This window comes from Pararge aegeria, chromosome 7 (genome assembly GCF_905163445.1).
Source record: "Pararge aegeria chromosome 7, ilParAegt1.1, whole genome shotgun sequence".
Classification (NCBI taxonomy): Eukaryota; Metazoa; Arthropoda; class Insecta; order Lepidoptera; family Nymphalidae; genus Pararge; species Pararge aegeria.
Window position 1 is genome coordinate 2,932,372 of NC_053186.1, and position 26,250 is coordinate 2,958,621.

General features: G+C 35.5%; 1 protein-coding gene across 5 annotated transcripts in view; it reads right to left on the reverse strand.

Annotated features, from left to right (window-relative positions):
• Positions 1-8,162: 8,162 nt before the first annotated feature.
• Positions 8,163-26,250, reverse strand: part of LOC120624961 (PTB domain-containing adapter protein ced-6) — an 84,658-nt gene continuing 66,570 nt past the window's right edge. For all 5 annotated transcript variants that reach the window (XM_039891810.1, XM_039891808.1, XM_039891809.1 and 2 more), the window contains 10 exons: positions 25,123-25,287; positions 18,156-18,258; positions 16,949-17,087; positions 14,429-14,531; positions 13,146-13,314; positions 11,391-11,505; positions 10,372-10,460; positions 10,112-10,207; positions 8,870-9,294; positions 8,163-8,408 (listed from right to left, as the gene is read on the reverse strand). In XM_039891810.1, the coding sequence (XP_039747744.1) occupies positions 8,331-8,408; positions 8,870-9,294; positions 10,112-10,207; positions 10,372-10,460; positions 11,391-11,505; positions 13,146-13,314; positions 14,429-14,531; positions 16,949-17,087; positions 18,156-18,258; positions 25,123-25,287 (1,482 nt within the window). In that variant the 3' untranslated portion in view covers positions 8,163-8,330. The remainder of the gene's footprint in view (positions 8,409-8,869; positions 9,295-10,111; positions 10,208-10,371; positions 10,461-11,390; positions 11,506-13,145; positions 13,315-14,428; positions 14,532-16,948; positions 17,088-18,155; positions 18,259-25,122; positions 25,288-26,250) is intronic.

Sequence of the window (26,250 nt, forward strand, 5' to 3'; positions counted from 1 at the left end):
GAATGTTTGTTAACTCAGCTACTTTAAAGGCCTCTATAACATCTTCCAATAAAGGATCCCCTTTTTTTATTATTTTTTTTTGAGTTTCAAGGTCACTTGACCCAAATACTAGTCTGTCTCGCAGTGCCTCATCTTTGTTTTTTATAAACTCGCAGTCACTACAGAGACGTTTCAGGTCAGTCATAAAACTATCAAATCTTTCTCCTGTTTTTTGACTCCGATTATAAAATAAGTAGCGTGAGTGTAGCACAATTTTTTTAGGATTACAATAACTTTCTAATACTTGTTGAACATCTTTAAGAGTTCTTAACCCCTCTGTTTCTAACGTATTATATATATTTAATGCATCCTCACCGATAAGATTCAGAAATATTGCTATCTTCCTCCCCTCAGCAACTTCCGATAAACCGCCCGCCTCCAAATATATGTCCAGAGACTGTTTAAATTTTTTAAAGTTTTCACTTAAATTGCCTACTAAAGATAATTTTGCTGGTAAATTATACCCTGTAGCCATGATTGACGACTGCGCCATGTGTTATATTCTTAACTTTATAATAAAAAACTGGTAACCATTTCTAGCTTGGTTTAATCAATGACCATAGAATGTTACACAATACAGACCCATAACATAGAGTCATTCATAACATAGATATATGACAAGGTGTATGCCCGTTTTCACTAACGCCGTGCAAGGTGAAGCTTAAATAATTAACGCGTAATCTAAGGAGATTCTTCGGCATACATCAACCGTTCACCAATAGTTATCACCTACGAGTTGGTGAAACGTTTTTTTTCTATAGACAGCCTAAATAATTAGGCATTCGATTTAGACAATGCCTTTGTTTAGTGAAAACGAGCATTATTCTATTTTACTTAGATAGTCTAGTAAGTGAGTATTATTGTTACTATAATAAAATTGTGGAATTAACCTGTTATTTATTTAAGATGTTAGTTATTTTAAGATTTTATTTGTAGTAAGTATTTGATATGTTTATTTTTTTTTAACTCTTTTTACTTTTTTTTAACGCTTAAATAACGAAAGAGCATTAAAATATCTATATGGAAAACTAAAATCAATGTATCGATTAGCAAAGTCATGGACAATTAATTTTTTTTGACTGAATTCCTGCGATTAATTCATGATCGACAACGTTATTGCGGTGTATAAGTATGATATCGTAATTGAACCATTATTCATACTTGTTTTTTTTTTTTTTTAATATTTACAGCTTTTAAAGGCCCGGCCTAAAGTGAGTATTTGAGTGCTGTGTTAATGTAATTTCAGGACATCCCTTCTTGTTTACAAGCTTTTATTAAACATGTAATATTTGTATTTTATTTTGTTTTGGTAAAATCTTATAACTCAATTTCAACACAGTTATCCCCGATCGAATGAGCTGAACATTTTGCGTTTAAGTTTGGTTTGGATGACAATGCATGGTAGCCAAGTGACATCGTTTTAAATCCAATATGGCGGACTCCCAAGGATTGTGGTTCTTTAATTTTGTATGCATCACCATAATTACAATCCTACTAATATTATAAATATGAGAGTGCGGGTGTTTGTTACTCAATCACACAAAAACGGCTGAACGGATTTGGATGAAATTTGGCATGCATGTAGCCTTTGACATGGTAAAGAACCTTTTATCCTGGGAAACTAGAGAGTTCCCGCGGGAATAAAAAACCTTAATCCACGCGAACGAAGTCAGCTAGTAATAAATAATTATCATTTATAAACTTCTTGTACACTAAACACTATCAAGCGGTGATAGCGCAGTGGGTAGGAGCTCGACTTTCGGGGGGGCTGAGTTCGAATCCCAGCACGCACCTCTAACTTTTCTAAGTTATGTGCGTTTTAAGTAATTAAAAATAACGCTTGCTTCGACGGTGAAGGAAAACATCGTGAGGAAACCTGCATGCCTGAGAGTAATACATAATGTTCTCAAAGGTATGTGGAGTCCACCAATAACCCCTTCTTATTGTTGGAGGAGACCTGTGCCCTGTCCGACATTGTCCCTGGCCTGTTAATGGGTCGATGTGATGATGATGACTTTTACACCGCAAAAAGTAAAGGACATTGAAAAAAAAAATTAAAACGCAGATAAAAAAAGTGGCCTTATCGCTTAGTAGCGATCTCTTCCAGGCAACCTATTTAGTACAAGAATTATTAATTTATTTTAGTTACAAGACTGTACATAAGTTATACTAGTACATACTACCCAGTGGCGTGCACGGGGTATTCGGCCAGGGTATGCATAAAGCAGATACATAGCATGAAATGAAAAAAATCCCCTCTAATACGAGCTAAATAAAATAATTTGGGTATGCAGTGCATTTGTGCATATATGAAGTGCACGCCACTGATCCTGCCAGTCAGGGTATGTATTAATTGATATCCATGATTTTAGGTAAAAAAAATATAACAGTTCTCTAACCGGACGTATGAGTGAAGGTCCAAAGCCGCTAATTCGAGGATCTCATCTCCACTAACCAAAATGAAACTATGACATACATTTCTATTTTCTTTCATTGTAAGATAACTTGTAGTAGAATAATATAGTAGTTTTTTTTTTAATGTAAGATTTTTTACACTCTTTATATTTGCTACACTTGTATGTTTGTATGTTTGTAACCGACTTCTTTGGACGCTATTTTGACCCACTTTAAACGGTCAGATTTCGTTCAAACTTTGCAGACATATAGAGGACCGATGACAATACACTAATTTGAGAAGATTATTCCAATTTTCAATATAAAAAAAAAATATGATTTTTATTACCTTTGTTGGTATGCTTGTAACGACTCCTTTGGACTTGATTTTGACGCTCCTCAAACTCTATCTATCGAGGACCGATTACTATATACTAATTTGATAAGATTATTCCATTTTTAATTTGTAAAATAATTATTAGCTATAGTCACTAAGGCAGGTATGATGTTCATTTTAATTTCCAATTATCTTTTACTTCTCTCTTTGATCTCTAATTATCTCTTTGATGGTGAATGGGCTACCGATTAATTTTGCTCTAATAAAAATAATAGATCAAGAAAAACTATAAAAAATCGCTTTTATAAATAAACTTAACTAAAAGGTAGAAATTAGTTTATTTTTTTTTTACCAAGCGTGTTTTTTAGTTTGTTTGAAATATTAAATTTTTTGTAATCTTTACATTGTACACCTCACCAGAAACCATAAACCTTTTTACAGGCTTCTTACACTCAGAAAGAGTAGGTACTTTTAGTGATAAGGTCGACTTTGCAACCTATAAGTATGCTCTATTTTTGCTATCTAGCATTATTAATTTGTGTTTTGATGTAATAAAGATTTTCTATCTATCTATGTTAAAAAATTGTTCAACGACTTATCTCTATTTTTATTTTTAAGTTTACTTTATATTTTAAGGCTATATACTATGGAAAAAATGTGATATCCGTGTGCCATTGTACCAAGAATCTAAACTAGATTTCCACGTTGAACAGCCAGGCTGATTCTTTTTGCAGTTTATAAACTTGTAACCGGCCATGTAACCGACTAGTATGGTTTTCACATGCCATTCATTTGAGTTAGAAGCGTTGACATAAAGCAAACCTTTCGCAGTATTATACGATAAGTGAACCACTCGTTGCCCACCCACATGTCACGCACTTCAGACAACACTTTGTAATATGAAATAAAGCTCACATTTCAATGCTTTAATTTGTTCCTATATGATGTGCGAAGATGACTCTCACAGGGCTACATAAAATATATTTTTTATTGTTAAATCTTGGTTTATTAGATATCTAAGTTAATTTTGTGATACCTATAGCAAAATAAATACCCGACTGAGTTTGTTCTGGGCTTCTTCTTAGACCAGGGCGCGTTTAGAACTAAAGAAGTTTTAGTTTTAAGTTATCGAATCTAGTTATCGCCTTAAACGTGCTCCAGCACGGCTAGCATGGACAGCAGGGCTAGCACAGGCCGGAGATAAAAATTATATCCCCCGATTATATTCCCTGACAGGGGAAATAATTAACGTGACCACCTGCTAAAGTACGCTAATATGGAATAGGAAAAGTTTACCCTACTACCCTACTATTATTACACATATATTATTTGGATATTATTTCCACTTGTGCGCCAGTGCTCTGAGAGTTAATAATGCCGTGGGAGAAGATACATTTTTATCCTTTCCCCGGGGATATAATTGTCTCCTGTTCATGCTAGCCGTGCTAGAGAAAAATTATCTCCCCGGGAAAAGGATAAAAATTTATCGTCTCCCACAGCTGTACCAACTCTCAGAGCACCTATACCATGTTTCCGTGTTTTAGCAGGTCGACACGTTAATTATATCCCTCGTCAGGGGATATAATCCGGGGATATAGGCAATTTTGTCTCTTGCCTCCTCCTAGCCCTGCTGGAGGTGTATGATCCATAAGAATGTATTTTAAGTTTTTTTTTCCCTATTATTTTGCGATGTTGGCGTAAAATATTTTTTTTTAAATAGTAAGTCATTATGTTAAATAAACTTTTTAACAGAATTGTTTTTTTAATAAACCACTAGATCAGTGATTCCCAAAGTGGTCTATATCGACCCCTAGGGGTCTATGACAACCTGCAAGGGGTCTACGTCAGCAAAAAAATTTGGGGTACATTAAATGAAAATGGGGGTCCACGATAGTGGATCTCAACACATACCTACACTGCTAGCAGTGGCGTGCATAGAGGGTATGTACAGGGTATGCAAATGATATAAAATGATGAAAATCTCCAGTACGAGTTATAAATACTTAAGGGTAGGCTTTTTGTAACTCTTACAATGCCAATCCTTAAGTTTTCTATGAGTCGTACTGGAGATTTTCTTCATTTTATATCATCTGCATACCCTGTGCATACCCTCTATGCACGCCACTGACTGCTAGTACCTATTTTTATTTACATCATACTATCTTATAATGTCAAAACATATACATTACGTATATTAACATAAAAGATACAAATTTTATTTTGAGTAGTTTTAATTTAAATTCAATTAATAAATGTATAAATTAACATGAGTTTTTAACACTAAACTTCACTACAGTTAGAAATTTACAGGAAATCAATATCAGGTAAGTAGGGGGTCTACCCAACAGACCTCGCGTTCTAAGCCAGAGATGATTTTGGTTATTTTATATTGTTTATTAATTGCTTTCATGCACTTACATTACAGATTACATGAGTCGCCCCCGCTGGGAAATTGCAATAAATTTGTCGTTTTTTTTTATTCTGTTACTGAACTACAATTATTCCGGTCAATTTAGACATTCGAAGGTGCATAAAATCCCAGCAAGCTGAAAATCAGTGAAATTGTTCAAAACATAATTATAAATAATATTTAAAAGTGCCCCATCATTCCCGTGTATAGAATTTTTTATTCAAGGTCAAGAAAATGAGTTTCGCGATTTTCAGCAAAACGGTATGTTTTATTATAAAAGTACCTTAGACAAAATATGTAGATTTTAAAATTATCTACAAAAAATCATTTATACTTTTTTCCTACGAGCTATCGTTACTGAGATATAACGACTCAGAAAGTTATAACAGTTGTTATGAACAATTTTACTGATTTTCAGCTTTTTGGGATTTTATGTACTATCACTCTCATTTTTTGGTCTAGATTGTCCGGACTAAGATTAAAATATTAAAATATGTCCACTTAAAACATAAAAATAATTTCGATTTACAATTAAATTATACAGTTATGGAATTAAGATTGAACGTCACTTACACTTTTATTAATGAAGATGTTTTATCTTGTAATTGAGGTAACAATTAATGATAACAACCGGTTAGCCCGCTACTGTTCTACTGACTTCGACTGACTGACTGATGACTTCGACTAGAATGCGAACTGTGAGATTTTCTACCTACAGTTACCTACTTATTAGATCGCGTGAGTCAACTATGATTTATATTATGATATCCATTGAGCGCCATCTAGTGACAGTACTGTTTCCCAGAATTTTAAGTAGATGGCGCTGTTTTGATACTATATAAAAACGTCAAATAAGTAAAGAAGGTACAAAATCTCCCACTTGGCACTCAGGTGAGATTGCAGTCAAGTTGACTCGTAATGGAATACTATTTTGGATGATGACCTTCGAGTGCTCACCACTCGTGCGCACACGCATACTTAGCCTTAGTTACTTCATAAATATATCACTTGTTTTAACGGTGGAAAAAAACATCGTGAGGGTATTCATGACTGAGTGTTCGCCATAACGTTTTTAAAGGCGTGAGAAGTTTACTAATCCACACATTTTTTATTGGTTATTAGAAGGGGAAAATGCTCATGGATATCCCAATGGATAGTGCCGGACTTCTACCAGCTAAAAACCCCTCCCTGCCCTCTAAGCCTAAGTGTAACTGTCTTTTGGCCTACCACCAACTTCGTTCTCCACCAATCCACACTTGGCCAGCTAGTGAATGACAGCCGAAACCTTTCTCGCTCTGAGAGCGGACCCGTGCCCCGAAGTGACTCGGTAATGGGTCGATTATGATGAAATACGGCATAACCTAGTTTTGAACGGCTATGAACAATTAAATCTTACTGTCAAATAGGCAATACAAGGTTATCGTCATTAAACACACCGTTTAACACACCGTACCGTTTGCCCCGTGTAGAGTAAATAATTAAAAATGAATACATAAATGACGTGCACGATTTCTGTGAAGATGGCGTCCACCGCTTTTTTTTTTTAATTTATTTATTTATTCAAGTCCTTTAAGGCCTTTCAAAAAAATATTACAGTTTATCTAAGTCCACCGCTTTCACAAGTCTTGACCAAAGAGATTCCTCCACAATTGTAAAATCACCTCTAACGCTGTTAGCGACAACAGAAGTTGGTGAAAAAGGAATAATTAATACTATCCTTTCATTAGTTTCAAATATTGGTAAGCAAAAAATAAAAAAAGAAGTTGTAAACATATTTATTTTTATTACTGCAAAATACACTATTATGTTTATCATTTGGCCTTAGAGTAACATTAGTAAAGAGAATACTAAAATACAAATATTTTCCACTAATGCGACGCGATACAACAGTTTACCTTCACTAATATACACATAAAATCATTTACTTAAAATTATTAGGAGTAAAATACATTAGTTATTAAAATAAAACGTTTTATGGAATGTATTGTTACCAGATGCCCGCGGAACTGTCTGCAATTTACTAAGTTACATAATAGAAATAAAGTGAAATAACCAGCGAGAAATCGGTTATATACATAGGTATACCGTTATCAAATCAAGTTGCTGGAACTAAATCTATAAATCAATTTCCAGGTTGAATACTCATTAAGAATTATGTAAATTTCTCAGCTTTTTCGAATAAAATAATTAATAAGGTATCTTTCATTTAATTTTCATGTTTTTTTTCTGTAAATCTATTAAAAAAAAACATTGTACAGTCATTTTACACTATCTACCTATATATTTTTTTTTTAAGCTACAATGTCATTCGTATAAGTTAACAAATGACCCCGAAACAAGGTAAAATTCAATATTTACAAATTTTCAAATTGTATATTACTATATCAAAAAATATATTAAAATCGATTTGAAGTACCTCAATTTGAAGAGAATTATCACAGAACAATGAGGGTACCTTCAAATTTTCCGAACTGGTTATTAGTTTTTCTTATCTCGTATGTTAGTTTTTAGTCATTTATATCAAAATACTTTATTTTTATACAAAAACATGCAATATTTATTTATGTATATTTATTTTTTTGTACAATAAGGCACTTCGTGAATGACATTGTGCGATATACTATTTTTAAATTATCACCAAATATTATTCTATACGCGCATAAATGATTCCTCGAATGAACTTCAGAGAATGAACGATTCTTTGTGGAGAAAGTCGCCATTTTATTTATTTATTAATCGATGGAATTGGTTTCATTCTGAATTTCCATTCATGAGTGTCTAGGATACAATACAGGTATATTATTAAACTTAGGTAATATGTATGTAATTCGCATCACATACTATTTCTAGAGTTATTTTCATAGGTATTCTCAATATAAACCATGAAAGCGGAATTTCGTTTATTCAAAGAATATAATCGGGAATTATTTAGTATCACGTAATCATTTATTTGTAACCAAGACATGGCAACGTTTTGTTTTGTTTTTTTTCGAACCATCGACTCAATTCACACAACGACTATACTAAAGTTCGAATTAATGTGTTTTTTTAAATATAACGTTTTATTGCATACATTTATACTAAGTTGTGTGAACTAATACAAAGATTACAAAAATTTTAACTACCTTTCATAGATATATTTTTTAAATTTTAATTCTTCTTGAAGGGATCGAGATTATCTATTGAAAAATCATCGTTTCCAAAGCTGATCCCTCTGCTGAATCCGTCCTGTAAGGAAAAAAATACTTCTAAAGAAATAACACAATAGTAAAAAACAAATATCTTTGAGAAACCTAAGGAAACTTTTAGCTTACTTGAGTTATAAAAAATACATTAAGGTATAATGCTCTACCATTCATAATGCGTACCGCCTTTTTAATCTAAAAGACTTACCACTCAGTAATCTGTTAAAAAACATATATAATTAGAAATGATTTATTATAATATAATTCAAATTAAAAAGCTTTTTAATTTTCAGTTTTAACAAGCCCTGAGAAGGATGCATCAGACTGCATCGCAGTGATTGTATACTCTTTAGCGGCATCCTCACTCTCATCACAAATTAAAAAAAAATAACTTGTTAGGAGTTCACTTTCGTCACGAATTTTGAAAAGTTATCTCTTATGAGCAAACGTGAGCTAAATCTCACTTTTACAATATACGCACTTAATTTAAACTGTATCCCGTACCTTCATCTCCGTAATAGTTTTATCCAAGAACCCGTTAAAACCGCTGTCCAATTCCACAGTTTGCTTCTCGCTCAGATTTCCGAAACCGTTAAAAGTATTGCCGTAGCCATTTGCAATGAAGTTTCCCGCCTTTTGCGTTTCAAAAGGATCGTATCCAGTTAGCCCGTTTGTAAATGAAGTGGTGTTGAACACAGATGTTTGTAGGTTGAAATCTTTGATGTCGTAGTTAGGTTTATTCTGTGGCGCAAACGGTGACGTATTTTGCATCTGTTGGTTTTGATTTGGGAGGGAAAAAGGTGTTGAGCCGAAAAGATCGTTCCCGTTGAGGGGCGCGATCGGTGTATGGGTCGGCGGTTGCGGTGGTTGATGTTGTGGCTGCGGCTGCGGTTGAGTTTGACGCTTGGACGCTTTTGGGGGTGGTGCCACTGTAAAAAATGATTACAATTCGAAATATCCGTAACAAGAAGCATACAAAGGGTGTTATCTACGTGCCTATGTATAAGAACACTCCACTTTAGTAGTGTTTCTCGAACGAAAGGTTAGTTACTGCATACCATGTAGCATTTGAAACTAGCAACATTCCGCGGTTGTAAAGTGAGAAACACGCAGGGCCTTTTCACTGTTTTTGGACAAAAATTCACTGTATACAATTATGGTTGACTGACTGAGGATTCTGCATGTTCTTAACTCTGTGTATAAGAATGTCACCAATTTTGGACTAATTAAGTGTGTTATAAGAAAACCTTCAAGTAGTTTTGATAATCTTGATGAATCAAAAGCAAAATTCTGCCTTGTTTTAGGAAACCCCTGACTTTCAATATAGTGTAAATTTTTCTACTAGTCAAGCCTTTAATTTTGTTACCTCAGACACAAAAACATACAGACACGTCAAACTCATAACACCCCGTCGTTTTCGCTTCAGGGATTAATAAAAAAAAGCCTGTGTAAATACTACTTATTTGACAAAAGACTAACAGACTGCAGGACTTGAAAGCCGATTATTGCTCGTACCAGTTGTGGATATTTGAGGAACAAAGCATTTTCGTTTTTATAAAAACTTGTTTTAGCCTTGCGTTGTTTGAACGATTGATCAGCCGCTTCCTTGGGAGCGTTAACTGGGTTTAATGGCCGCTTGTGTTCGCACAGAGAGCGGGCGAGGCACCAAGGATCCTTTCTTATTTTCTATGACTGATCTCAAGCCTCGGCAGATCCTCGCAAATAATTATAAGAGTAGATACTTACGTAAAGGCGGAGTGGACGCGAGTGCGAGCGAGTTGTCGACTACGGGGGACGTGAAACGAGTCACCGGCTCAGATTCAAAGGCACGCGGGTCGAAATCTGCAATAAACCCATAGTTAAATTCGTATGAATCTGTGCACTTTATCACTAATATCTGACGAAAAAAAATTTTTCAAATAGGATGTTTCTTAAGATTATATTTACGTATAAAAGATGTAGCTTTTATATATATAAAGATTTAAAAATATGAATATGTGACTAACCACTGTCCGAGTCTGAGTTTAGAAGCAAGTTTTCCAATCTGGTACCGACCGTCGGGTTTTTGCTGGATGACAGATCACCCAAGAATTTGCTGAAACAATAAAGAAAATATATAATTTTTGTCATGTGTATTTTTTTTGCTCAAAAATAAAAATAAACAATATTATATTGACAAGATTCAAAATTGGTTTATTACAAAACCTGTCTTCTAAAGTACATTATACATTCGTAAGGTTTAACAGGGTTGTAATGTGTTTTAAATTAAGAAACATCTTGCAGAGAATTTTAACGCTGTGACGAATGTTGACGCCCCATAAGAGCCCTTGACGTGTACAACCGAGTAAGTATAAAACGCCCAGAACCCGTGAAGTGCAAAAGAAGGGTTTTGAACGTTGTTCTTCGTCTTGGGCGCACGTAAACATCTTGTTGCACTCAGAATTCTATATTTATCCCTGTGCTTATAAAATCCCTACTGCACGAGGAGTGATACTGCAAGGAAACATATTATGTCATGTTTATTATTGTTGTGCCGTGTGGTGACGGCAGATCAGAAAACAGTTGTCACCCATCCTCTTCCTGGAAGTCTTGTACGAGGCGACTAAGGGAATATAACAAAGAACGGGCTGCAGCGTCCTCTGTACTACTAGCATCCACTGCGATCACCAATCCGTCTGCCCAGCGTGGGGATCATGGGCATTGGGAGAGGCCTATAGTCCAGTGGACAGTTATAGGCTATTTATGGTTGATTTATAATTATTGTTACAGACTGTCAGTGGCGTTGCACACAGGGTATGCACTAGGCGGGCAGATGATATAAAATAAAAAAAAATCTCCAGTAAGTAATAAAAAACTTAAGGATAGGCATTGTAAGAATAATCAAACCCTACCCCCAAGTTTATATACCTCGTACTGAAGATTTTCTTCATTTTATATAACTGAATACCCTGTGCATACTCTATGCACGCCACTGCAGACTGTAGATCCTTGCGGGAGACTGGCAAAGCAAAAGCTGGAAACCTACCTTGCACTTTGGGAAGTTTTCCCATTGTGTGTAGGCGGTGGGGTGGACAGCAGCAAATTGTTGTCGTTCGAGGAGTTGAAGGTGTCCGTGGAGTTGTTTGAGAGAGCGTCTGCACCTGTAACGTGGTAAACCTTTATCAAAACCGTAGCGCGTGGAATATCCTAAGAGCAACGGACGGCGTTTGGTTGACATGATGATAATAATATAGGTACGCCACCAGCAGTGGCGTGCACTTCATACATGCACAAAAGCATTGCTTACCCTAAAAAAATTGTATTACTTATAAAGCGGCTGGATTTTTCCATTGTATGCCATTTTCCTTCTTTATGCATACCCTGGTAAAAAAACCCTGTGCACGCCACTGGCCACCAGGGTGCGTTTAGTTTCATCATAGCTTTAGTTTCAAGTTTACGAATGTATTGTTTTGATGATAGTGTAAAGTTATCAGCATCGTCTCACTACAATGTAAGAAATGTTTAGGTACGTATCAAAAGGACCTTCTATAGACTTATTTGAATAAAGGTGCCATTTTGTTTTTTTTTTTTAAATAGCGGCGCACGATGTATGTAGTGTGTATTGATAGAGGGTACATAGACGAACAAAACATGTTAAGTAATATAGTATCCCAAATTGTAGCGTTAACGAGATATTTGAAGGTTTAGATATGATTAGACTTATTGTCATAGGCGTCAGCTTGTATCGAAATAATCGTTTACAGGTTCAATATTATCTGTCCGGGAGGTATACAACGGGTTTGCCAGGCGGCTAACAAAGCCAAGAAGAGGGGCATGCCGTGGTGGTTTTTTGTTTGGGTATACCCCCCTTTAGAGGGGGAAGTCCCACATAACATCCGTCCTGCCCAAGTGTCGGAGGTAGCAATGAAGCTTTTCTACCACGCCAAAAAAAAAAGTACAATACTATCACTGTAAATTTAAGCTGTTAAATTGTAAATAGGCACCCACGAAACAGGAATACCTAGTGTGGGTACCATCGGTAACATGGAATCTGTAAATGTTGTTTTTGATACTAAATATTTTTTCATTTTTTTTTTTTTTTTTTTTTCACTGTTCTTACGAATAATTTAGGAACAATATGGAGAACTCTCAGGCATGCAGGTTGCCTAACAATGTTTTCCTTCACGGTTGAAGCAAGTGATATTTTAACTAAAACGCACATAACTTAGAAAAGCTAGTTTTGATTCGAACTCGACTCCCCGAAAGAGTAGCCGAAGTCCTAACATATCACAGCTGGCACGGTTTGCGGTCAGGATATTAGGCGGATCATATAATAAAAAATAAAAAACTTTATTTTCAAAAAGGTTACAACAATCAATTGCTAGTGGTCTCCACACTAGGTATCGTGGATACCATGAATGACTTCTTATTCTGTTTCTTATCTTGTTTGATAATTTAAGCGGAAAAACTTTTTTTACACCACTCGTTCGACAATGCCCTATAACAGAACCATAGCGAGAGTTAAAGTTAGAGTACATACACTGAAACCATTTATTATTCTATTTATTTATTTATTATTTCTCCCAAATTGCCAACAGACAGAAAGCAGCGTTATCGAGAGTGGCGTAACTTTGGAGATGATAAGTAAAACTCAGCCTCTAAACCCAGGCGGCTCCGCTATGGACAGAGGATTCTGGAACTCGCTACAAAAGACGTATGTCCAGCAATTGGTACAGTTAGAATCGATGCCACGTTGTCGTGTTTGTGTCTGAGAAGCAATAGGAAGATGAGGTAAACTCACCGATGTCAGGAGTCTTGGTGCCGTTCATTGCACTGAAGCCGTTTGAAAGAGTGAGAGATGAGATCTGCTTTTCCAGCTCCAACGGCGGCTTAAACTCCGCGATGTCGGTTAAACTGTTGCGTGCGAGATACGCCGTCAAATCGTCCTTGTACGTTATTTTTGAGAGCTCCTGTAAAATGAGGCATGTGCTTTTAATATTATCATCATTTTCATGATGGTAATGAAACGTGAGGGTTGACTAGGTTGATTGACCGCTTGTGTTCGATCTCGCAGCGGGTCGCGGGTGGGTTCTTACTAATCATCATTTACTAGCGTTGATACACGTGCAAGACGTACTTAAAATTTATTTCTTTACTAGCTGTTTCTCAGGTTCTTTGTCCGCGTTTATTACAAATCCCGTGGGAATGGTTTGTTGTCCTGAGAAAAAGTAGCCTACGTTACTCTCCGACCTTTCAACTAACATGATGCCAAAAGTCATGTAGATCTGTTGCTTAGGGCGTGAAGGAAGGACAAAGAAACAAAAAAAAACACTATCGCATTTATTATAAGTAAAAAATTCCCAAATCATTTATTTCGATCGGAAACTAAATATCTTAAGCTGAAAAGATATCTTAGCTTTCGAATATTGTCTGAAGCCCTGGTACCTCGCGAAATAATTTTGAGTTTTAGTTTGATCAAGCAAGCATCGGCCATGTTTACTTAAAATTAAGCCACCATAGACCGTTGGGATGATGATGAATATGATCAGTGGCGTGCATAGCCCTCGGACCCAGGGTATGCACAAGGTGTTTAGCACAAACAAAAAGTAAAATTAAAATTGAGATTTTAGATTAGTGTGTCGGTTTTTAATCAAATTGCTCCACGAAAGTGATATTTTTGATTGATTGAATACTATCGTCTATCTAATGCAAATTGAATAAAAGTACATAACTAGATGGCGCTTCCACATATTCAAATTAAAATTCAAAATTTCTTTATTCATGTAGGCCTATCACAGGCACTTATGAAGCGTTCATACATATTTGTTTACATAATTGTAACGGGATGGTGATAACTTCGTTCGCCAACTTAAATCTAAAGCTACGAGGGTTCCAAACGCGCCCTGGTCTAAGAAGAGCCCACAACAAACATAGCCGGGAAATTATATTTTTTCTTGGTGTATTTTTTACTACAAAACTTTAATGTTCCTATCTGAAGGCTTTGTAAGACTCTGAGGGTAGGGTATGCACTGTTTATTTGCATATATGCAATGCACGCCACTGAATATGATAACAATGTATTACCTGTAAGCGATTTTTGTACGTGTTCATCTGTAACTCAAGCCTTTTGTTCTGTAACGTTAGCTTCTGCATCTCTATGTACTTGCCGTTGTCGTTCAGGAACCGCCTGTGGAAAAAAAAAGTATAATTTACTTAATAAAGCATTAATGAATTTAAATATTAAGCAACTAGTTTCAGCCGCATACTGTTGAGCAATTTCTTTCAGCATACCCTGACCCACCGCGTAACATCATCTGCCTACGTTACTGTCGAAAAGGAGCATGATGTGGAATTAGTCTGTCACCTTCCTCAAGAATTGAACTATTCTGTATTCTATGGTCATTGGTTGCCTGGAAGAGATTGCTATATTGCAGCGATAAAACCGGCAAATTCTAAACGCTGTGTTTTTCTGTACTTTATAGTTTGGTAGGTTGTTTAATAAAAGTGAATTTATTGATTTATTTATACATACCCATAGTGAACTAATAAATAATATTGAGTTCTTAATTACGAATTTTAACTACTTAATAAATGTATTCTTAGCATCTTCAATCGGACGAGTATTATTTAAAAACCGAAAAAGTGCTAGTCAGACTCGCGCACGAAAGGATCCATACGATTTTCTATAGAAACGACATGAAAAAACATGCCTGTTGTATGGGAGCCCCCTTCAATATTTATTTTATTGTTTTTTATATTTTTTGTTATAGCGCCAAAAGAAATACCATCTGTGAAAATTTCAATGACGGATCATGAGATACAGCATGGTGACAAGCGGACAGACTGACAGACGGACCGCGGAGTCTTAGTAATAGGGTTCCGTTTTACCCTTTGAGTATGGCGCCCTAAAAAGTATTAGTTTCCAAATCCTGTTCGAAATGTATGTAACATTGCAAAGAGGCAACCCATTCCATAATCCATTGTAATGCCCTGACGGGTCGTGAGTTATTGTTAAATAACGTTTATATTGTTAAATTACTTATTGACGTATATATGTAATTAAATAAACTTAACCAATTGATTTCAAAACGCCCACCCTGTTAAATACATATTTCGCAGAATCGCAACTAATAGTGCCAAAGTGTTCGCTCGATACGCAGTTGTTTCACAAATCATTAAAAATATTACGCGGCAAATCGTTATCTACCGTAACCGCAGACATAAAAGTTAAGTGCTAATACAGTTAACTTTTACCACAATAATAGTTGCAAATTACGACAAAAACTCGTGAAAGTTAACTAACTATAAATAATGCTATAAAGTTTGTATCATCTGACATAGGATTTTCTACAGATCATCAAGAAAAACCATCTTATTTTACTATTAAACTTGACCTGAGAAATTGAGAATAAACGCGTATCTTTCAAATTTGGATCATTTTCTCATTTACCTATACTTACACCACAGAAAGTAAAAGATATTGTCATAAAATGAAGAAACTTAAAAAAAAATGTCTGTATACAATAGAAAAAAGGTATTTAATACATTAAAAGTTTTATTATAACGCATTATCAAGTTAAATAAAGTTTACTTAAATAAACAATATTTCTACGTAATTGAACACAAGGACATAATAAACATAATTATACTTGAAATACTCAAATAGACTCATTATCGGACAACCAAGTTTCACTCAAAATTAAAATTGAATCAATTAAATCACCGGAATAAGCTCGCAGACTTTGACCATTGAAAGTGTACACTGTCAAACCTTATAGCTAACTTCAGGGTGTCGGTTTTTTGTGACGGTGTGTGCGTATCATAAAAATTTATTAATTTTTCCCTATCGCGCCAAAAGAAGTATAACTTCAAAGTAGGATACAAAAGGCGATCTTATCGATCGGTAGCTCTATCTCTTAAAATCTCTTCCATATCTTCTAAATCATAATACGACTAGCAATATTTTTGTATCAATCTGTGTTAGTGTATCTTTTAAAAAAATAAAAGTAAATCTTTGAAGTGCAAAATACGTATATATTCATTAATGAAATTCTAAAACAAAAGCTGCGAGAAAACTTCGATCGCTCAGGGTATTATTACTCTTTACCTAAGCGGTGATTGTCTATGGGTCCACTTCGCTGTGATATTGGAGTCGTGGACGACTCCGTTATGAATAAATGAATACACTTTTACTGTACACCAAAGAAAAAAAGTAGTTACAGAGATATAAATACATAGCAAGAGAGTACAATTTGGTGGCCTTATCGCTACATAGCGATTTCTTCCAGGCAACCAATGGCGTAAAAGGAAAAAACATAGAAATGAGACAAACATAGAAGGACATTTATATAAATATATTACATATAAATAAAAATAAGATATAAACATACATGACATTACCCATACCCATGATATTAAATCAGGACCCAGGTTAGGTTTGTATATAGTAAGCAATTATGTAGCCAAAAACTTAAAGTAACATCTGTAAACAATTTCTTTCTTTCCCACAATGAGAAGGGTTTAGGCCAGAATCCACCACGCTGGCCCAGTGCGGACTGGTGGACGACTTACCCACTTAGCAACTACGTAAGATTAGATACTTACCTATAAGCCAAATCGAAGGCTTGGCCAATAGTGAGGGTTATTTCGGAGGCTAGTTTGGTTGATATGAAAACAAAGCACTCGTGCTTCTCGGTGCTGGCGGAGCCATCGTGGCCGTTTACCCCGTTGACTGTGCTGCCACCTGTGAACAAGTATTTTTTTTAAATATCTTTTAATATACTAATTATTGACGGACTAAGAGGATGGCCTACCAGCAGGTATAGAATAGAATAGAATACAATTTTATTGTTTTTCTGTTTACAAATAGAAAGGCAGTTGACAAGGCCTAGAAAAGTATTTAAAACAGTGTACCCACAGCCGGGCGTATAAATATATTATTAAATAAGTAAATTAAAAATTAAAAAAAACATCTAATTATAACCACAATATAAAATCAGTGACAAAATATATATAAGTATAAGTTTATTAATAATGAAACAAAATTGAAACAATAAAAAAAAAGAAAAAATCATTAGAGGCAAATAAATTAAAACTAAACAGATCCAGAGAACAGTCTCCACGTCAACTGTCTTCAAAAAAATCATTTAAAGAGTAGGCAGTTCAACCAATTTTTTAAAACTGTTTTAAATTTGAAGATAGGGAGAAATTCTATATTATCTGGCAGCTCGTTAAAAATTCGTATCGCCATGATGTATTTAATTTTGCGGTATATATTAGGGTTAGCTCGGACAGGAGATAAAAATGATATCCCCCGATTATATCCCGTAAATAAGGATATAATTAACATGTCCACATGCTAAAGTACGGTAACATGGAATAGGAGAAGTTTACCCCCGTTTATTATAACACATACATATATTATTTGGATATTATTTCCACTTGTGCGCGTACTCTAAAAGTTGCTGTGGGAGAAGATAAATTTGTATCCTTTCCCCGGATGCTCCGGTTTCGAAGCGAAACGTGCGTAAAGGGTATATTGTCGAAGATATGTTTGGTGATGGAGTATAAAGATTGAAAAAATTGATAAATTACACCATACAGATTCTCCTACATGTCGCGGAGTATAGCAAAATAAGCTTAATTTTCATAATGTATCATGGAATTCCGCAAAGTATTGCCTGCTTCTATCCAGTATATAAACGTAGGTGGAAAATATAACACCTGGCACTTAATACTCGGTCGTGGCAGCCCCTGTGTTTCGCTAAGGGCCTGCGCCTCATTTAAGTTATTATATTTACTTGGTATTTACCTTTGGCAATAAATGAGAAGTATTTCTTAGCGCCCTTGTCGTCCGCGCAGTAGGATATCCGGTGTAATGGAAACTGGTACATCACGTTGTTGGATCTGGGCTCCTGTAATTAAAAAAAAAAACTTTTTAAAGTACCTCCCTGGCGCAACGGTGAAATGTGGAATTAAGTAGGAGGTTAGATTCGATTCCTGACAGGGACAATTTGGAAATTTATAATTCCTGAAATTTCTCTGGTCAGGACTGGTGGGGAGGCTTTGGCCGTGGCTAGTTAACACCCTACCGACAAAGACGTGCCGCTAAGCGATTTAATGTTCCGGTTTGATGTCGCGTAGAAACGTTTGCGTAGAGGTATGACTACCATACTCCTTAACTGGCTAGCCCGCTACCATCATAGACTGCATCGTCACTTACCAAAGGTGAGATTGCAGTCAAGGGCTAATTTGTAGTGGAATAAAAAATAAAAAAAACTACCAAAGCGACATCGGTAACTGACATTTATTCATTGCTGACAATTTTATTGAGCTTAGAACTTTATTTAACTGCTCAGCTTAGACACTTCCAAATGCTTTCCCTCGTTGACCGACGGTGCATTACTGATATGACTTTTCTACAAAAGCTCGTAAACTTGGAAGCTCCTTTTAATTCTGCTAAGAAAATACCTAGATTTGCTTCTCGCAAAAGTTTTTATGTGAACAGCGGTAGAACGAATTTGGGTAGGAATGCCTCTCTAAATCGGCCAAGCTGTATTAATAATGGTAATCTTGCTCGCGCAAACAACAATATTGATTTAGCATGTCAACGGCCCAATGATTTTAAACATGCTATTATTTCTGTTTTGCCAAGTTATACGGACTGCACTTTTGGATCATAATTTTTAATATTTTTTCATTTTTCTTATTGGTTATTATAGTTTTTTTGTGTTAAAATCGGTAATTTGGAAGTAAATGCTGGTACTATATATATGCTATAAGTGGCTAGTTATACTGATTAGAATAAAAATATTTGTAACATTCCTCTACAAGCTGTTGGTGTTCCTTTAATATATAAATAAAATTAAAAGAAATGTGTTTTTTTTTTAATTTTTATTTTCAGTTATAATTACTACAAATTTGGTTGCATGAGGTTTCGCTAGAATACCAAAATCATCCCGAATGTACACTGGCTATAATTTCTTTAAATTAAATAAATTATGGCGTCCGTTTCAAATGTCAAATTTCGTACAATGCACGACCAGTGGCGTGCATCTCATAGATGCAAATAAGCAGTGCATACCCTGACCTCAGGGCCTCTCAGACCATAAGGACGACTTAAAATTTAAAGATTGAAAAAAAATTAAACAATTTATAGAAAACTATAAAAGCGCCATCTAGTTAAAACCGGCCGCACTTCTATGTAAATCAATGGACAAGTCCCGTGTCATGGTTTAGAACTAAAATAGACAAACTGCATAATATTTCGACTATATTTTAATTTTGAGTTGTAAACAATATCCCTAAATAAAAAGTAACGCTTTAAATATAATTTAAATCTCATAAAATTAGCTGGGGTTTTCACGATTAAGTATCCATTGCCGGGCAAATCGTTTATTCGTCGCTCGAATTAATGCGCCGCGCCGCCGCGGTCTCCATAGAAGCACGGCGATTGAATGCATCTGTCGTTACTTGTGTGCACCAGCACACATGGAAGTTCTGGTGTGTAGTGATATAATCGCGTGCGTGCTTACACAATATTTGGCTCTTTCTATGTGTGCGAGTTTTCCAGGTTTCCAGTATAGGGGTTTCGCTTGTGTGCAAATCTTAAAAGCACTGCTTACGGAAATTTGAAATCCAAATGTATGCTTTGTTTTTTTATAAGCACAAGTAATTTGCTTTGTTTTTTATTGTTTTAAACGGCAATAATTCTTTTTTGTAGTTAAAAAATTTATCAATGAATTTTATTACATTCAAGGTCTTTAGAAATTTATAAGTACCTAATTTGTTCAAAAAGTATATTAAAATAACCAAATTAAAAGTTGCCGAATTATGTTAAATAAATTATTAACGTATACCAGGTGCCATTGGTAACTGATGAAGTAATATAATAATATTCTTCAAACGACAACTTTTAATAGCATTTGTGTACTAAGAAAATATTACGGACATATTTTGACTATGATATTCTCATTATCGCTGGCGATCGCTCAGCGCCATTATTGTTTACCTTTTACCTTCTGTCATAACAACTTATATTCACCGAATTAGAATTAATTACTGTTTTTTTCGTTTGCTGTACGGTTGTTTGTAAATAGTTACAATTATTATTGTTAACATTAACCTTAGTGACAGTGTACTGTTTGTAAATGATTGTGAGGAATATTCTTAGTGTAAGAAAGTTCTTATATTCGGCGTGTGATCTGATGGTTCAGTGTGCTTGGAAAATGTAGGTAAGTTTAGAGCTAATTCTTAACTAACGTTTAATTGAGATTATTCGTAAAGGAAGGAATGCACCTACAAGGAGCGGCACGTAAAAAGAGCTCTGACTGACTTACAGAAACAGGCGAATAGCAGTGATCGATGTTTTGTTTCATTATTTATTTATAATAATACCTATGTTTGTTTATTGTTTACACTAAAAAACATTATTTAATGTAATTGCCGCAATGGCAGACAATTTTAAAAACTCGCTAGTCGGTCGTCTCAGAGCTTACTATACCTACTGGAAATAGGAGATGATGAGAAGATCTACATGGGTATCACAAACAATGTTAGGTTAGGTACCTACTCACAAATAAAATTATACAGTAACATCAAAATAGCATGTTCAGTACCTATTTTTTTTTATGCATACCCTGACCGAAAACCCTATGCACGCCACTGTGCACGACAGTACTGTTTTAATTAATGGAATTCTTTTTTTATGTCGTTGGTAAACAAACCCCTTGTCCAAGTGACCTATGGAACCCTAAAGATGTGAGGCAGTCATAAGTAGATCATAAACTGTCCGAGACTTGAACAAACAAATTCTCAACGCAATAATGACGGGAAGCCATTACAGAGTGGGTACTTAGTCTATATAGTGGTGACACGAATACCTACCACTTACCAGCTAATAGACTGCGGTACCCATACTCATGTTACGACAACCGTAAGTGTCTCTGTCTGTTTGTTACTTATCTTCTTCTTATAGAGAGTTATTAAATGATTCAGATAGGATTTAAAAGAAATGTTAGTTGTTTTGAAATCATTTTAGTTTTGGCTACGTTGAAGAGGATAAATTTGGATTTTTTCTCATTTCCGAAGAAGGACTCTTACAGACAGACAGAAAATGCAATTTCACCGAAGTAAACTTCAAAACATCACTTAGCTCGGGCTATGATGCTCACACGCTAACCAATGAAATCACCGGCCATCTTGGATTTTAAATTCATCGTGTACTGTACAGTATTTAACATAGTATTATGCATATATACCCAGCGCTATCTGTCGGGCTGATGTGTGAATCTAAACCATGCAGGGTGCCACCCAAACACATTCCAAAATTCATTCAAATCGGTCCAGCCGTTTAGGGGAAGTTCAGTGACATACACACGCACACAAGAAATATACATATATAAGATAATGTATCTATAATACATTTTACATACTAGTCAAACCCTTTCATTTGATACCCATCAACAATCACGACCAATATACAATTCGAACAAAATAAAATCAAAATCGTCCATCCGTTTGGGAACTACGATGCCACAGACACACACACAGACACATCATAACACCCCCGTCGTTTTTGCGTAAGGGGTTAAAAGACAGTCTATATCCTAACAACACAGTTTAATCTACGCGCTAACTGACTCTTCGTTTCGTAATCCAACTCGACGCTAGTTGTAAGTACATGCGCATTCCACCTTCCACGTAACGCGGACTCGGAGTTTCTTTTTTATGCAACAAGTCAATTATTTGCGTTGCTTTGTCAATTTTGAAATTATTCCGCGGCCCGCCCATCCGCTTTTATGGGATTCAGGCCCTCAGGGTTTACCACAAATTAAGACCTTTCAGGGCCCCATCTATACATTATTTATCATCATCATCAAAGTCAAAAGTCAAAGTCAAAAATATCTTTATTCAAGTAGGCCCATAGGTGGCACTTTTGATACACACATAAGAATTACACGGTAGTGAGATGATGGCGATAACCACATTCGTAAACTTAAAACTAAAGCTACGAGGGTTCCAAACGCGTCCTGGTCTAAGAAGAAGCCCACAACAAATATAGCCGGGTGTTTTTTTTTGTTATCACCATCTCACAATGTCATTTTAAATTATTAGAAGAGCAACCTGGTTAGAGCAGTAATTTACACCCAAGCTTTTTTATCGATTACGTAGTCCTTTATACTATAATAGGACTTTTCTATAAGCTTACGTTTAATATGTTTACGTTTATTATAAAACTTTGAACTTTTTAAGAGATACAGGTCACGGGACTTCAACAATGAGATGGGGTTAATGCCGTCCACCACGCTGGCCCAGTGCGGATTGGTGGACTTCCCACACCTTTGAGAACATTACGGAGAACTCTCAGGCTATAGTAGTTCAGGTAGTAGTAGAGTTATATTTTTAGTACATAATATGTATGTATGTATTTGCATTCTAATCTGACTATTCTACCAGGTTCAGAGAATCATCATCATGTCAACCCATTATCGGCCCACTACATTACTGGACTCCACATGCCTATGAGAACATTATGTAGAATGCAGGCGTGCAGGTTTCCTCACGATGTTTTCCTTTACCGTTGAAGCAAGTGATATTTTAATTGCTTAAAACGCAAACATAACTTTGAAGAGTTAGAGGTGCGTGCTGGGATTCGAACTCCGCCCCTCGAAAGTGTGTGGCGTGAACGCCACACTTTACCTCAAAACGACGGATTTTCCCTCTTTACCTTCATTTCTTTCTAACCTTTCGCGGCGATTATGCGCCGACGAACCAGCGGCAGACCGCTAGTAATATTATAAATGCGATAGTTTTGTATGCATGCATGGATGTTTGTTACTGAATCTGAAAAGATCTGAATGAAATTTAGCACAGAGATAGATTAAAGAAACTCTCTAATAGCACATAGGCTTTTTATGGCATAAGTTTTTGTTTAAATCAAGCTGGAATACTATGTCCAAATAGCTTCCAGTCATATGCAAATTTGTGCGATAGCGGCAATAAGTTGATTTGCTACCATTTTTTGAAGACTTCCGTTTTCCAAAACACTTTATTAGACAGACCTACTATATGAAATTGAAATGGGATATTTTGGAATAAACCTCTTTGGAAAAAAAGTGTGTGTACTTATGTACACGCGATAGAAGTTATATTTCTTTGGCGTAACAGGATAAAAATCTTTTCAATAATTTTATCTTTCGCCTTATTCTGTGTTTGTAGAAAAAACTACACTAACAATAGAATAATGTAAACATATACATTGAAAGATTTATTATAACGCATTATCTAGTTATCTCATTAACGGAAAACCAAGTTTCTATATTAAAATTTGTAGTCTTTACAATTCAATCAATTAAATCACCGGAATGAGCCCAGACTTAGACAAATCAAAGTGTACAGCGTCAAACCTTTTATTGTCCTTGTGTTGTCCGTTTTGTGTGACGGTCTGCGCGCGCATCGTAATAATTTACTCTCATAATTTTTTCCCTAACGCGCCAAAAGAAGTATAACTTCAAAAATGATTATTGTATACAAATAATAAATAAATATATAATAAATATACTACGACAATACGCACATCGCCATCTAGCCCCAAAGTAAGCATAGCTTGCGCTATGGGTACTAAGATTACTGATAATTTTTTTGTTATGAATAATATACATAAATACTTATAATATACAAATAGACACCTGGAAACTGAAATACATTCATGTTCTTCACAGATGTTCCAGTTGTGGGAATCGAACCCACAGCCTTGGACTCAGAAAGGAGAGTCACTGCCCAATCGGCTTTCTAAAACATTATGGAGTTATGCCCAAACATTCTTCTTGAAGGAAGTCGGTTAAAAAAACAATGGAGTACATATTTTATTGTCTTGTCGAATCAATTTGTTGGTTTAGACCAGACCGTACTGTACGCATAACAACTCCGCGTTGCGTATAGACAAAGTAAAAGTGAAACTAGCAAATGTGCCGCCATTTTTGCGGTTATGGCGAGTTCGTGAGGTAAATTATAAATCATCTGTGCTACATAATATAACATACAACTTAGGTATGATAGCTTGCGTGTGCTGTGTGCACAAAGCTTCATAATGTATACTATGTTATAAATATAATATTATTGTAACTTTACTATGTTTATTTCCTATTTAACGGATATAGAACGAAAGAGCTAAGTTTTAAGAGATAACCGCTAAAGTTTTAAGAAAAAAATATAGATACATCATCGATATTTTTTTTCGATAAGGTTTTTCTTTTATTATTTTGTTTTTTTTATAAAAGTTTACAAAAAAATACTTATAGCTAGCATCAGAAAACCACCCAGGTTTGTATATGTCTGTGGTGAACGTTTTATATCTAAAAGATGGTCCCAAACTTACTATATTGTTGAAACTAATAAATTTGAAATAAACTATTAGCTCCTAGCTATTGCAGAATTGTCTAGCCGAGTCTGCCGAGTTCCTATTGTTTGTTTGTCTATTGTCTTCGTCCGCGTTTACTTTGGGTTTTTTTTTAATTCCGCAGGAACCCTCTATTTTTCATGGATGAAAGGTACCAAGAAAAAAAACGAACTCTTCATCTTTATTATTAATATAGGATAGACGTTTTGGCCTTAGCCTCTTGAGGCGCGCTAGCCTAGAAAATGCCTATTTTTCAGGCCTTAGTCTGTTGCGACGCGCTTGCCTAGAAAATGCATAATAGTTTAGCCTAAGACTCGATGCATGATTGTTGGAACAGATTCTGGATTAACTGCAACGAAGAAGGAATAGGAAGGCTCACCTGTATGGCAACTCCATCTACCGACACGGTAATCTCCACCTTCTTGCACTTGGCAGCATCTTTGGTCTCCGACTTCTTGAGCTGTTGCGTGAACTGGAGCTTCTTTATCGCGTCCTTTACGACCTCGATGCCTTTGGGCTGGTCCACTTGTGTGCAGCCGAGGAACTGGAAAACGGAAAACACAGAATTTGTTAATGACAGAATAAGAAGTTATTGATGGGAGAGTCAAGAAGTTATACCGACGTTATTACATGTTTATGTGTTAGGTCCCGTATGTTTGATATCTCAACCCACAGCTCAAATTGCTGATCATTTGGGACTGAAATTTGGTATACCTTCAGATAGCTATTATAACGTAGGCGTTCGGCCAAATAAGAATTTTGCAGAGAATCAACTTCCCAACTTGGGCGGCGCGGAGCCCTGAGGGGCCTTGGAAAGTACAGAGGTGCACCGCGAGGTCCTCCTTCTATACCCAGTGGCGTGCACTTCATACACAAAAGAACTGTCTACCCTAAAATTTATACATAACTCGTATAGGAGGAGGATGTTTGCGATTTATAAAGATGGATTTATGGCATACCTTGGTAAGAAACCCAGTGCACGCGTCTGTACGCACTCCAAAAAAATCATTGTGCAGAAGTGTTTTTTTTGATAATTATTGTGCAGAAGTGTCAGCTTGTCCCACACTTTGAAAAATTGTGTGGAATCACAATACTCCCATTGTTGGAGTAGTTTTTATTTTTCTAAACTCTTTGTTAAACTATTTGGCAAAATTAATTATTAATTATGGTTTTATTAGTTTCATAAGGAGGATGTTATATTTTTTATGCCAATCTGCCTAACTAACAAGTACCTATCTATTTAAAGTTAGCATAGTTAATGCGCGGGCCAGGCACCGGGCATCTATCTATTTAAGGTTGGGAACCCCTGCCCTAATGGATTTAATTTTGTATGGAAATTGAACTTGATATAATATGCGAACCAGACAATAACTCGTCTAATTTACGATTTATATCTGTTATTAATACCATAAATTCGTCAATAGCTTATAACAATCCACCGCTGGGCTAAAGGCCTCTCCAAAAGGGGGTTTTGCCAATAATAACTACGTAATTTCTTCAATCCTTA